The 13,783-nt window shown below is 58.5% G+C and overlaps 1 protein-coding gene and 1 long non-coding RNA gene across 4 annotated transcripts in view; one reads left to right on the forward strand and one right to left on the reverse strand.

Moving 5' to 3' along the window:
- The window catches only part of NECTIN1 (nectin cell adhesion molecule 1), a 62,474-nt gene extending 49,503 nt beyond the window's left edge, over window positions 1-12,971 (forward strand). The window contains exons 5-6 of the mRNA XM_039229356.1: window positions 437-588; window positions 8,795-12,971. Coding sequence (XP_039085287.1) covers window positions 437-588; window positions 8,795-9,342 — 700 coding nt within the window. The 3' untranslated portion in view covers window positions 9,343-12,971. The remainder of the gene's footprint in view (window positions 1-436; window positions 589-8,794) is intronic.
- LOC120230006 overlaps window positions 4,817-13,783 on the reverse strand; it is a 233,522-nt gene continuing 224,555 nt past the window's right edge. For all 3 annotated transcript variants that reach the window (XR_005527895.1, XR_005527896.1, XR_005527897.1), the window contains one exon: window positions 4,817-5,199. This is a non-coding gene — a long non-coding RNA (uncharacterized LOC120230006). The remainder of the gene's footprint in view (window positions 5,200-13,783) is intronic.

Here is a 13,783-nt window from a genome sequence, read left to right on the forward strand (position 1 = left end):
GGCCGGCTCCAGCCGTTCAGCCTCGGTAGATCTGGGGTTAGGACCCGGACACCTATATTATCAACTAGGAACCCAGGGCACCTAGCAGGAACCGGGCGTAGTCGGAAGAGCACTGTGCCGGGAGCCAGAGACCCGGCTAGAGCTCCAGTTCTGTCACTTTACTACTAGCTGTGTTGCTTGACCTTGAACTCAAAGAGTTTCTCACCTGTTCAGGGGGACCAGTGTCCCCCTGACCTGTCTACATTTCAGCACTGGGACCACTGAGCGCGAGACACTGAACGATAGGAATCTGCCAGACGCGAAAGATTATGGTTGTGGTTATTGTTTGCGCTCCGTCCGAGATAGACCCTGCCTGGGAACTGAGCAGAAGGGCTAGGAGTCTTGGAGGCCGGGCTGGCGGGGCCTAACCCTCCACCATGTCTCCCCATCCCTGCAGGCTGAATGGCTCCCTCCCGAAGGGCGTGGAGGCCCAGAACAGAACCCTCTTCTTCAGGGGGCCCATCAACTACAGCCTGGCCGCGACCTACGTGTGTGAGGCCACCAACCCCATCGGCACCCGCTCGGGCCAGGTGGAGGTCAACATCACAGGTAGGAAGCTGTCCCCTGCTCTGCCTCTCGCCACCACTGCTCTGCCTTTGGGTTAGGCCACTGCAGCGAGTTTGTGTCTCCCCTTCCTCCGGGTCTCTCCTGCGCTCTGGCAATTGGCCTTGCTTTGCTTTTCTCTTTCCTCTGTTGAGGCCGTGCATGAAACAGGGTGACCGCCAATCAGAAGGGGGTCAGAGAGAGGTTCCGGCAGGGAGGAAGTGCTGTTGCGGGTGGGGGGACGGTGTGGGGACAGGTGTTAGGGCCTGCCCGTGTCCTGTGATGCATCAACGGTCTCCAGGCCGATCATACCCATGATCATGGGTATCAACATCACCAGGGCCTTGGACAAGGGCTTCTCTGAAAATGGGCATAATTCGAGGTGTCCTGCAGGCTTCTTGTCAGAATTTATATAACATGGGCCAAGTACCTAGTACAGACCAGTCTGTCAATAAATGGCCCCTGCTCTATGATTATTATCTTGACCTCTGTCATTATCATTATTAATGGAAGGATCAAAACAAGCCAATAGAGGGGTAAAATTTGCCATCACAACTTCACAGCCGGAAGAGGGAGTGTCTTTAACATGGCGGCGGAGGTGGCTGCAGGGAAAGAAAGTGACAGAAAGAACCTCCTGAGACAGGCAGTGGTGTCGCGCGGCCACAAGGACGGGCAGGACGTGGCATCCGAGAGTGCGTGTCACACGCAGGAAGTGACCCCAGGGAGATGTGGAGCCAGGCTCAGGAGTCTGGGAAGTTGGGCTGCAGTTGCTGGAGTCCAGGCGCAGGACTCGGGCATGCCCTACAGACGTACCGGCTCTGGGCCCGTGCCATCTGTGGGTCCATCCGCGGCACAGCGGCAGAAGTCACTGTCCAGGATCTGCACCTACCTGTGAGGTCACACCCAGGGCTGTTGCGTCTCACTCTCACCAGGGGAAGGTGCAGTCGCTTGTCAATTGCTTCTTCAACTCCCTGCCCTTGGCTCTGGCACTGGTTAAGGTCGTAGAAGTGTCTGAGATGACCCCTGGGAAAAGCTAAGGCAGCCTGTCCTCTGGGCTCAGGGTAGGGGCGGTGGGGGAGGGGGAGGGCAGAATCACACACTTCTCCCCTCCTGGAGAGAATTTGGGCAAAGCTCAGTAAGAGCCTCATGGGTGCCCGAGCTCTGGCACTGGGGCCATGGGACCAACAGGGAGCAAATTCCTAAGGGAGCATAGCCACGCCACAGGGAGGCAGATCAGATGCAGGACAGCACAGACTCGGCCTGAGTGCATTCACCCACTACTTCCTGGCTGTGTGGCCTTCATGTCTCAGAGCCTCAGCTTCCCCAGTCTATAAGACCAAGATCATCATACTTCTCTCAGGCCAGATGCATGTGCCACTGGCTGGAGATACTGAAGACTGGGAAGTCAGGGGAGCAGGCCAAGAAACTGGGGAGCCATGACCTCCCATGATCCTGCCCCTGGCATGAGTGGACCAGCCAGAGGCCCTTCTAGGCTCATGGAGCCAGGGGACACTACCCAGCAAAGTTGGGACTCCCTTCTCCCAAAGCTCAGGAGGATGCATGATGACTACGAATGTAAGCTGATCATCGGGGCATCACACCAGGTCCAGGAGCAGGGAGGAAGGGAAGGGGGCGCGTCCCAGGCCCAGGCTAAAGAACAGAGAGGAAAAGGAGGAGGCGGGCCGTCTCCTTGGGGCTGACGGCCGCAGTGGGGTGTCCTGCGTGGGATCTGCAGTCAGGCCTAGCCGGCCTGCGGTCAGGGGGCCCAGCTGCCCAGGGCCCCGGCTGGAAGAGGCACATGGCATATCCTCCTGGGCTCCCCAGAGGCACAGAGAGGGTGGGGGTGGGTAACCAAAGTCACACACAGGTGACTGAATCACTGATGGGCCCGGGCGCTGTTTAGCTGGCCCTCTCAAGGGAGGACATCTCGGCCCCGCAGGACAGCTCAGCCGGGAAGCCTGAGCCTTTTCCAAGCCGTGTGCCCTGGTGCTCATAGACAATCTCCGAGCAGCCGCCGCTGCCACCAGCCTTTGTCCCACATCAGCTGGTGCCTGTCATGTTCTCTGGGGGGCCCACTCTGGGGGCACACTCCAAGCCCCGCCGGTCAGGAGGGAATGCATCAGCGAGACGGATAAGTGAAAATTTAATTTTTCATTCTGGCCATCCGTTCGAGTAATAGCTTTGCCCTGGGCACATCTGGAGAGGAAAATGAAGAGCTGCTGGGACAGGGGCGGGAGGAGGCGGGCCACAGGGTGTGTGCCAAAGACACACGTGTGTGCGGGGCGCACGTGTGCGGGGCACTGCACCTGCATGGGCTTCTCGGGTCCCTGGGCCCCAGAGAAGGTGGCATTTGAGTTGTTCCTACAAGGATGAGTGGGCAATGATGGGGGGGTCCCCAGGCAGGGGGAGGCTTGTTGGGGGAGAATGCTGGGAGCAATGGATTGTCAAAGGGGAGCTGCTAAAGGGTTCTCAGCAGAGAAGCAGGTGGTGTAGACCAAGCACTGGGGAGGCTGTGTGGGTGGCACCAGGGGACCAGTTAGGGGCTGTACAGTGAGGGTGTCCCTAGTGGGAAGGGACAGGCCTGGGCTGAGGCCGTGAGGACGGGAAGACAGGCTCACCAGAATTTGTGTGGACGTGTCCATGGGGCCCGGGGCCCTCACACAGGCCCATTTTTGAGATGTGAGAGCCGAGGAGCAATTGCATGGGGTTAGCCCAATAGCCACAAAACAAGCCAGTGAGCTCCCTTCACTTCTCCCTCCAGGGCCAAGGTGGGGAAAGGTGCTCAGGCTATGGCCTTGACCCGACTGAAGGGGCCAAATGGGGCAGCATCTATCCCTGGGACTGGGGCTTGTTGGGAAAAGAGTATCAAGGCCGCTCCAGGAGCAGAGTAGGGAGGCCACTGTGGTGCAGGGTGTCTGCCCCAGGTCCCACTTCCGGTGAAGCCCCAGGCCCATCTCCGGGGGATGACCACTTGAAGGTCAAGGTAACAGGGCTCCCTCCCAGAGCGGGTGTTCTTATGACTGCATGTTGGTGGGGCTCCAGGGTCCCTCTGGAATGGAGGGCATGTGTGAGCCCGCGAGGGTGCGTGCCTCTGAGCGTGTAAATGTGCACAGGCAAGCAGGTGAGTGCCCATCTGCAGGCCGAGTGTGCACAAGGCAGCTCTGGCTGTGCCGTGGGCAAAGGTGCCTTGTTGTGGACAGGCGGCAGTGCGTGCCAGGGGCCCCTGAGCAGGCGGCTGTGTCTGTGCCCCCGGGAGGATTCGGTTCTGACCCCGGGCCTGACCACGCTCCCCGCGGCCCCTGCACGGCACACTGGGAGCTGTGGTTCCAGCAGCTTCCTGGCCTTGTGATGCCAGAGCACTTCCTCGCTGCCAGAGGAAACACAGGGTTGCTTTTAGAAATAAGTCCAAACCTTCTCTTTAACCCTAAAACTTTTCCAGATCCCAGAACCAGACTATAAACCCACCCTCCACCTCAGATCCATCCAAAGCCCCTATACCGCACCCCCACCCCCGCCCCCGCCAGGAAACCATGACCAGGAAGGAATGCAGAGCTCCCACAGCCCCCAGGGTCCCGTCCAGCCTCCCTTCCCAGAGGGGAGGTTGCAATCCTTCCGGAAGGGGGGCCGAGCTGCCCCCTTTGTAAAAGGAGGTGAGGGAGGCCAGTGAGATCCCCACCACCCAGTTCTCTCCCCAGCCGGCCAAGGCCCTTGAGGCTCTGCTTCTGGTGCCCCAGGAGCTACTAGCTGACCGTGACGGCTGGAAGGCCGGATGGGCAGGTGGGTGCTTCATTCCACACCAAGCAGCCCCCTCTCCTTGCAGATGAAGGAGGTCCCCACATCTACTCCTTCTGCACCCTCACGTGGCATCTTCACGGGGAAGTCTGCAATGCTGATAGTCGTCTTAGCCATTTCTCTACCTCTAGGCAGACCTGGCCCTCACGCAGCCAAAATAAGCAGGGTTCCCTTTGGTCCCAAAAGATGCCCAGGGAAGAGCAAACCCCCTTAGGACTTGGGGAAAGAAGAGTGAAACAGAAGGACCTAGAAGGGGACCCAGAAGCTCAGCTCTAAGGCAAGCTTTGCCTTGACACAATTCATTCAACAAATGTTCTTGAACTCCGGCCACCTGCCAGGCAGTCTAAGTGCTTGGGGACACATCAGTGAGCCAAACAAAGTCCCTGTCCCTCTGGAGTCTGTGTTGTAGCACAGAAGGACAGACAGCAAACAACAGGTAAAATACATTTGAAAAATGACGTAGTCATTTTGAAGGTGACTTGGAGAAAAGAAGCAGGGTCAAGGGGTCACAAATGCAGGGGTGGGGGGTTGTGAGCTGTGGTTTTAAACAGGGTAGTCAGGGGAGGCGTTGGTGAGAAGGTGATGTCAATGAGAAGTCTGAGTCAGGCCTTGAAGGAGGTGAAAGAGTGACCCTGGGACATGGGGGCAGAGTCTTCCAGAATACAGAGCAGCCAGTGCAAAGGCACTGAGGAGGCTTGGGGCAGAGTGAGCCAGGAGGAAAGCAAGAGATGAAATCAGAGGTGGCGAGCCAAGGCACAGGTCACGTAGACCATTTGAAGCTCTTCAGATGTAAAAGGTCTCTGTGGCTCCTGTGTTCAAGATCATCTGTAGAGGGGAAAGGCAGAACCGGAGAAGCCAGTTAGGCAATTACTGCAAAAATCCAGGTGACGGATGATGGTGGCGTGGATTAGGGAGGTGGTGATGGCGGGAAATGGTCAGGTTCTAGATCTACCTTAAATTCGAATTTACGGACTGATTTGGGACACAAACCACTCCTGTGACACAGGTAGTACGAAAAACAACCGTACTGTGTGATTGGTGGGGTCCAAAAAATTCAATCTAGTCAAATAAAACGCAGGAAGGCTTTTTTGTTCATTGGGTCTTTGCTGGTGCAAAAAGCGTAAGAATAAATATAGCGGAACTTTACACTGCACACAACTGTCACACACTGAAGGGAAGCAGTCCCAAAGTATCATGGGTCCGCCATTTCCCCAACCCCTCCCCTCACGCCTTCTGGGGAGAACTTTAGCCATTTGAAAACTAGCAGAAGGACCAGAGCCAATTATGGTGGATCCTGACTTGCATTTATTGCAGGGTGTTTCATCAGAGGCTTTACCATAATATATCAGTCTATGATAAATGGAATGGAATTAGCTATTGTATATACCAGCATGAGAGGTGTAGACCATCATAAAAATTCGAAAGAGAGCAGGTAAGTGTGAGCTAGAGAAGGCCAGGCTGCATAAAGACAGGACTGAAGAGCGGAAATGGGCCACGAGGGGATGAGGAAGGGCATTCCTGGCAGACCAAACGACATGAGCAAAGGCTTGAAGGAAAGAATCAACTTGGACAGCAAGGATGGTGGGTTAGCCAAAGCCAAGATCAAGTGGCATGATGAAAGCTCTGAAGCCCAGAGTGGCGTGGTCCAGCAGGCAGTGGGGAGGGACATTATTGCCAGTCTGAGAAAGGGAGCGGTAGTGTGTACACAATGGAAATTAACTTGGTGACTGTGGATGGTGACTGAAAGAGAACGGAGACCAGATGAAGGTGGGAGATTCAGGAATCTATAGTAAAACCCGGCATGACATGATGAGAAACTAAGTAGGAGAAGTCAACAAGATTTGATGGAAAGACTTGAAAGGAAATGTAGTTCCCTCCATTTGGATGCCTTTCTTAGTCTCTTGGCCTCTCCCAGTCCTTGCCATCCTTCAAGGCTTGGCTTAAGTCTTTTCCGAGAAGCCTTTTCTAACTCCAGGCTACAGTGCTCTCTCCCCTGCACTCCTGAGGCACTTCTCTGCCACTGTTCTTGATTGTCTGCATGCTGCTTTAACCCTAAGGGTGTCATTTGGTTCCCCAGGTAGGCTGGGAGTTTCTTGTATCCTTGTGACTAGCAAAATAGATGTTCCATAGATGTTTGTTGAGTGGGTAGGTGGGTAGATAGGTGGATAGATGGGTAGATGGATGGAGGGATGCGTGAGTGGATCGGTGTATGGGTAGGTGGGTGGGTGGATGGGTGGATGGATGGATGGATGGATGAGCAGATGGGAGATGGATAGATGGATGGATGGATGAGCAGATGGGAGATGGATAGATGAACGGATGGGTGGGTGGATGGATAGGTGGATGGACAGATCAGTGGATGGGTGTGTGAATGGATGGGTGGATGGGTGGATGGATGAGTAGATGGGGGATGGATAAATCAGTGGATGGGTGGGTGGATGGATGGATGTGTGGATGGATAGATCAGTGGATGGGTGGATGGATGAGTAGATGGAGGATGGATAGATCAGTGGATGGAGGAGTAGATGGGGGATGGATAGATCAGTGGATGGGTGGATGGCTGGACAGACAGATTGGTGGATGGGTGGGTAGATGGGTGAAGCGATGAGGCAGATGTACAGAGGAGACAGCACTCAGATATGGGGTGAGAACTGAAGAGAGAGCAGACAGGTCAAAAGTACGGAAGAGGCCAGATTCCTGCTAGTGCCTTTCGGGTGCGCCTTGTGGAGGCAGCTCCCACTTCTTGGGGAGCAGGTGTGCAGCCCTTTTAAAGGCAGTAAACAGATGGGACCTGGTGAAGCAGGAGAAGCTTGAGGTTCCACGGAAACTGTTTTGGAAGTGAGTGGTGAGGACAAATATTCAATAAATATTTATTAGGCAGCCACTCGGTGACCTACACTGAGGACACAGTGGTGACAAGCAGTTGTGTTTCTCTGCCAAGTCCTGCATGTGGAGAGGCCGGGAGCAGGGGCATCTGGGTGGTCCCTGCTCACCCATGTGACTGCAGGCAAATCGCCTCCCCTTCTTGGGGCCCCCGTGTTTTCATTAGCCCTTCCAGCCTGGACTCCCGGAAGTCCTTTCCTCCTCTCTTCCAGAGCCTCTGCCCTGCTCTTGCGGGCTGCAGCCAGCACCCCACCCACTCACACACATGGCCGGAGTGGGCCGGCTCTACCTCTGGGAGGAGGGAGTGGGCTCAGAGGAGGAGCAGGATTCCCTTGGAATGAGCGATACTCAATCAAGGAGTGAGCTGGCAGAAACCGATTCCCAGGGACCGGAACAAATGCCCAAACTGTACACCTTTACCTTGACCTAAAGAGAGGAGGGCCTAGAACAGCCCAGCAACCCTCCCAGGCTCCCCACCCTCCCCACCCCGAAAACCTGCCCACCTGCACTTCTGACTGGGGCCAACCGTGGTCTCGGGTGCCACCCTGTGGTGGTGCTGGGAACCGCCTCCCTCAGTCTCCCCTCGGGGCAGCACTGACCAGAGCACTGGGCAGTCACCTGCCCAGCCTTCTCCCCCTCCCACCTGCTTCCTTTCCCTTCTTTCCACGTTTCCTGCTTTCTTGTTTCCACCCTGTCCTCAGCGCGCACATGTTTGTACACATACATTCATCACATCAGCACAGGTATGCGGGCTCACAGTGACAGCCAGGGTGTGCCCAGGCACGCGTTCCCTTGTGTAAACTCGTCACCATGGCCATGAACTCACATGCGCTCATGCCCCCTCTCTGCACAGCCATGCTCGGCGTCTTTTGCTCGCAGCCCAGGCTGGCAGCACACCTGGCACCCACCTTGCCCTACAGGGCAGACCACAGCCCAGAACCACAGCCCTGGTTTCTGGCACTCACAGGGTGTCCATGGGGCCAGCATGGGAACCCACCCTCTTCCCTGTGCCCTGGGAGCAGGTGAAATCAGGCATGGGGTGCCCAGTGACCAGCAGGTGTTGGGCAGAGGGGCAGTGGGGACGTCTGCAGGGGATGCAAGAGAACCAATGTCATCATAGGCCGATGGCCTCAGGCAAGTTCTTTAACCTCTCTGAGCCTTGTTGCCTGGCGCATTGAATAGAAATTAATAGCACGCTTATTTCTCAAGGTGCCGTGATGGTGACTGGTGGCTAGGGGCCACTGGGTCCAGGGTGGGCTCCAATGATGGGGAGGATCTGGGCTGGTTAAACAGCCAAGGAGAAAGCCAGCATGGAGGCTCCGGGGCTCTGGGACTCTGCCTCTTCTCTCGCTCAGCCGCAACTCTGCAGCGCACGGGGCTCTTGGAGGGATGGGGCGCCCAGGGGCCTGTGCAACTGGAGCCGCCCTTGGGCCTTGGGCCCATTTCCTGGCCCTTCCCTCCCCTGCCACCCCTTTTGACCCCCCACCCCAGGAGCAGGCACTGACACTGTCCCCCTCCATGTCTTTTCCTCACCCAGAATTCCCCTACACCCCATCTCCTCCTGAACATGGGCGGCGCGCCGGGCCGGTGCCCACGGCCATCATTGGGGGCGTGGCGGGGAGCATCCTGCTGGTGGTGATCGTGGTCGGCGGGATAGTGGTCGCCCTGCGCCGGCGCAGGCACACCTTCAAGGGCGACTACAGCACCAAGAAGCACGTGTATGGCAATGGCTACAGCAAGGCAGGCATCCCCCAGCACCACCCGCCCATGGCCCAGAACCTGCAGTACCCGGATGACTCGGACGATGAGAAGAAGGCTGGGCCCCTGGGCGGGAGCAGCTACGAGGAAGAAGAGGAGGAGGAGGGCGGCGGAGGGGGTGAGCGCAAGGTGGGTGGCCCCCACCCCAAGTACGACGAGGACGCCAAGCGGCCCTACTTCACGGTGGATGAGGCAGAGGCCCGTCAGGACGGCTACGGGGACCGGACTCTGGGCTACCAGTATGACCCCGAGCAGCTGGACTTGGCCGAGAACATGGTTTCTCAGAATGACGGGTCTTTCATTTCCAAGAAGGAGTGGTACGTGTAGCCTCCCTCTCCAGAGCCTCTGTCTGCTCCCCTTTCTCCCCAGCCCCCCGCCCGCACGCCCCCTGCCCACCCCCATGCCCACTCCTCCAGGACAGAGACTCGCCCAGCTGCCCAGAGCCAGCCCCACACTTCCGGGGAGCGGGGAGCCCAGGGCAGACACGACCTGGCTTTGGTTTGGTTTCCTCCCTGTCCCCGGCCCTCCCCATAGTGTTGTGTTCGCTGCGGCTTTGGTGTTGCTGTACCTTCCCTCCCCTGACCCCACCACCCTCTGCCTGCCCTCTGTGTGGGGAGCCCTGTTCTCGTCTTGTGTACCTGGGCGTCCCTCCAGGGTTTGGGGAACCAGCCCTCCCCCGCCCCCCCAACACTGGAATTTGTTTGTGGTCTTTCCACCGGGGGTAGAGGGCTGAGGGATTTCCGAGAGGAAAAGCCCCACCCCCACCCCCAGATGCTGCTCCTCTTTTCCCAGGTAGGGGGACCCCCCCACACCCCCTGCCAAGAGCAGCCGGGAGCTTGGGACCCCGCTCTAGACAGCCGTTGCACCCAAGAGACAGGGAGAGGCTTCTCTAAAGCCCCAGGGTTGTCTTGTTACATGAATCGGGGACCTTGGGCAGTGTGTTCTCCTGGCGAGGCTGGTTTTACATTTTTTTTCCTCACTGGCCAACAGGGAGTGAAGTTGGCCCAGCTCTGGTGTGTCTCTCCTCTTGACCCCTCTCTGCTCCCCACATCGTGGGACTCCGGGTAGACTCTGGCCCCACACTTCCCGTATGCCTCTACCAACACATACACACACCTCCATGCACACTCGCCACTCGTGTCTGCCCCTCGTTCCCGTGGGGTCACATGCCCTCCCCAGCTGGACACTGCCTGAGGCCCGCCCCTCTCTATCCCACCTCTTCCCCCTCTCCCCCCACCCCCAGCTGAGGATGGGGACAGCCTTCAGAAGTCTCCAGGGATGGCTGAGGCCAGGGCCCATGAAGCTGGCCCTGAATTGCTTCTTTCAGCATGGGAGGTTCTCAGGTTTCTCCCGTATCTGTCAAGTGCTAGCAACTCAATTCTCCTGGGGAGTCAGGGCAGGGGTCCCTAGGATGTCTGGGAGTCAGAGGTGACTGGGCACCACCACGGAGGGCAATGGGGAAGGGAGTCCACCCGGTAGAAGTTTTGCAAACACAGATGCTGAAGAGTGCAGGCGGTGGCTTGTGCCAAGGCCAGTGCAGATGTTCTGGGCTTGCCGGACAGTACAAAAGGGGTGCGGGTGGGGGGGCAGGAATCCTGATCCAGCATCTCCTGCTCACTGATCTCCCCTCCCCACCCAGCTATCCTTGGTCTCCATTCTGGGATGGGGCAGTAGGGACCCTGGGGAAGCTTTCCCTGTAAGTTACAGATTCCCTCCTTGAATGGGGCTCCTGGTTCCCATCGGTCACCCAAGACAAGGGATTCCTGTCTGTACAGTGGGGGACAGGCCCCTCTCAGCTCTCTCAGTTCCCCCAGCTCAAAGTGCCTCAGTTCCTCCATCTGTCCACCCTGGTCCCCCCAGCGCTCTAGATAGAAAGGACTCCAGGATGGGAGAGCAGGCTCACGCCTGCCCATTAGGGTTCCAGTTACCCCAGGCCGTCAGGGGCTCTGTGGGATGGCAGGTGTTGCGGGGGGGGGAGGGAAGCAGAACTCTGTGCCCCACGGGCACTGGCCTACCCTGCCACAGGCTTCCCAAGGGAGCCCCAGCTGCACTCCTCCCCTCCCTGGTGCTGCTATTGAACCCCCCACCAGCCCCGTCTCTGCCCTGGCACCCCTGGGCCCACCAGCTGGGCCGCCCTCACCCGGCCCCCACTGCCCCAGCCCCAGCCCTGGCTGCCCAGTAGCCACGTAGCAGAAGTCTGAAGCCATGCCAGCCCTGGGGTGGCTCTCCCCTCTTGGCATTGGGGGTACTGGATGGGTTGGAGATGGGGGAGACAATTCTGGGGTCTTTCTAAGCCACAGGACAGAGAGGGGCAGAGGTGCCGGGCTATTTCTCCCAGGGGTATTAGCGTCGCCCAGGGCAGAGGACCTTTTCCATGTCACATCACTGCCGCATCCCACCTCACGGCACTCTGGCCCCTCTGCTTGGTCTCCTGCCCGCCCAACCCCCAGGCAGGAGGAAACCCCGGGGGCCTCCCTGATAGAGGCATTCTCTGTCCCCTTGAAACCGAAAGAATTCTTCCTCCTGTATCTCCCTTGTCCTGCACTGCCGCCCCCCCTCCTCACTATGTGATGTTCTTAGGAGGGCCCCCGGGCCCAGCCAAAGCACTGAGTCCCCCTTGAGACCCCTCCATGCCCTCCCCCCAAGCAAAGCACAAAGTAGGATCCATGCCACACGCATGGGCCGCGTGGGAGGCTCCTGTCTACCTTGCCGGGCAGCAGCATGCACAGCAGGGCGGTTGCTCCTCGGGGGCCGAGGGTGGACCGGGGGCAGGCAGGGGTCAGCGCTCGGGCCTGGAGACATGGGGCTTTCTGCGCCCCGAGTTTGCGGGAAGGTGGGCCCTGCCGTCGGGCCCACAGACACAGCCAGCCGACGAAGGGGAGGCCTGGCCCAACAGAGAGATGAGGACCTTCCGCGTCTCCTTCGCGCCCCCCCCAGCCTGAGCTGAGCCTTCTGCCTTTGCTGGAGATGAAATAAACTTGGTATTCATTGTGCCAAGGCCTCCCCCGTTGTCACCCTGCCTCTTGTTACCCCTCTCAGTTCTTGCCCCGGACCCTGCTCCCCTGCTCCCCCCTATTTCTTTAAGGTTTTGATATTGTTCTAATGTGTAAACAAAGCATCCGAGTCCCCTTTGATCAGAAGGAGCCGAAACGCAGCAGCAGGGAATCGGTGAGCACACAGCGCGGCCCCCACCCCACGGCCCAGCCTGCGCGCACACGGGGCACGCCCCCCGCCCCCAAGCGCAAGTGCGCACGCGCAGAGGGACGGCCGGGCCTGCCAGAAGCCCCGCAGCAGAGACGTGACTTCCCAGTGCCCGGGCTGTCAGAGAGACTCACGGGGGCCTCTTTTCCAGGGCGTACGCCCCTCATTCCCCCCCCGCCCCCGCCAACCTCCCTCCCATGTGCCCAAGTCACTGGTGCAATAATCTTTCTGCCACCCTCTAAGCAGAGGAATCGGAAACTGTGTTAGGTGGGTGGGGGTGGCCCGCCAGGGAGGACAGGGGCCCAGAGACCTCCGAAGCCACCAGGAACCTCTCCTGCTAAGGGGCGCGTGGGCCCGTCCCTGGCCACAGAGACACCTGCTCTGGCTGCGGGCGCCGCGCGGCCCGGGCCCAGGTGCTGCTGGTCTTCCGACTCCTGCTGTGAGGAACGGGATTCTTGGCCGGAAAACAACCGCAACAACAACAACAACAAAAAATGGTTTTCTCTTTTTGTACAAATGGAAACAAAATCCAGGAGAAGCTGCCACCCTTCACCTCTGAGTGCGATGCGCTACCTTGATTTCAGTTTCTTCATCACCGTGTTCGTCTTTGGCCCCGGGGACGGCCCAGCAGATTCTCCTGGTTCTGACCTAGGGGGTGTTTGCATCACCCCCTTTTACTTGTATAAAAAAAAATGGGTTGAAAACTGTACTGAGGAAAAAAATGTACTTTTTTATAAATAAAGTGTTTAAAACAACATTGGGTGCCTGTGTCACTCGTCTGCCTACAGTGGCCATGCTAGGGGACAGGGGAGAGCTGGAGACAGGCCAGCATGGTAGCGAAGGGGAGGGGGCCTCCCGGCCGTGCCCAGGCCCGTGGTTTTGGGACAGTGGCACAGACCCCTGCAAGAGCCTTCCCCGGGGGGGGGGGCGGTCAGGGTCCTGCCTGAGATGTCACCCCAGCTCCCAGGCTGCAAGGAATTAGCGCCCACACCCGGGAAGAGTGGTGGGCAGCAGCAGCGGGAAGGCTGGGCCTCTACAGGCACAGGTAGGGAGGCCTTTGGGACACGTGGCCTGAGAGGCTGGGGGCGGGGGTGGGGAGGGGGACAGGGCCCTCCCTGGGCTGGCCCAAGTCCCTGCCTTCCTCTGCTGCCCTCCAGTAGGCTTCTTCCCGTTCCCCTTCTCGCCCGCTGCCTCATGCCAGGTCCCCTCCTGTGGTCTTTTGGAGATGAAAACCAGCAGTGTCACCTGCTGTGTCAGACAGACTGGGGACAGAGAGGAGATGGGGAGCTTTATCTTCTGTCCCCTGCCAGGTTTCTCTCCAAGAGACCCAGCCCATCATCTCCTAGCCGGCGGGGGTGGGGGGGAGCTGGGTGCAGGGAGGGTCCCCTCATTCCTTGCTTACCTCCCCTCCCCACTCCACCACCATCTGCTTCCCATCTCCAGGGCTGGAATGCAGGACAAATCGATCCTAGGTGGGAGTGGCAGGGACTGCACCTCCCCCTGTCACCCCCGGTAGCCTCTCCTTTCACTGAAATCCACACCATACACCCCTGAGAAAAGGGGGTAG

The sequence above is a fragment of the Hyaena hyaena genome, unplaced genomic scaffold (genome assembly GCF_003009895.1).
Source record: "Hyaena hyaena isolate Hyena2069 unplaced genomic scaffold, ASM300989v1 scaffold_37, whole genome shotgun sequence".
Taxonomy (NCBI): domain Eukaryota; kingdom Metazoa; phylum Chordata; class Mammalia; order Carnivora; family Hyaenidae; genus Hyaena; species Hyaena hyaena.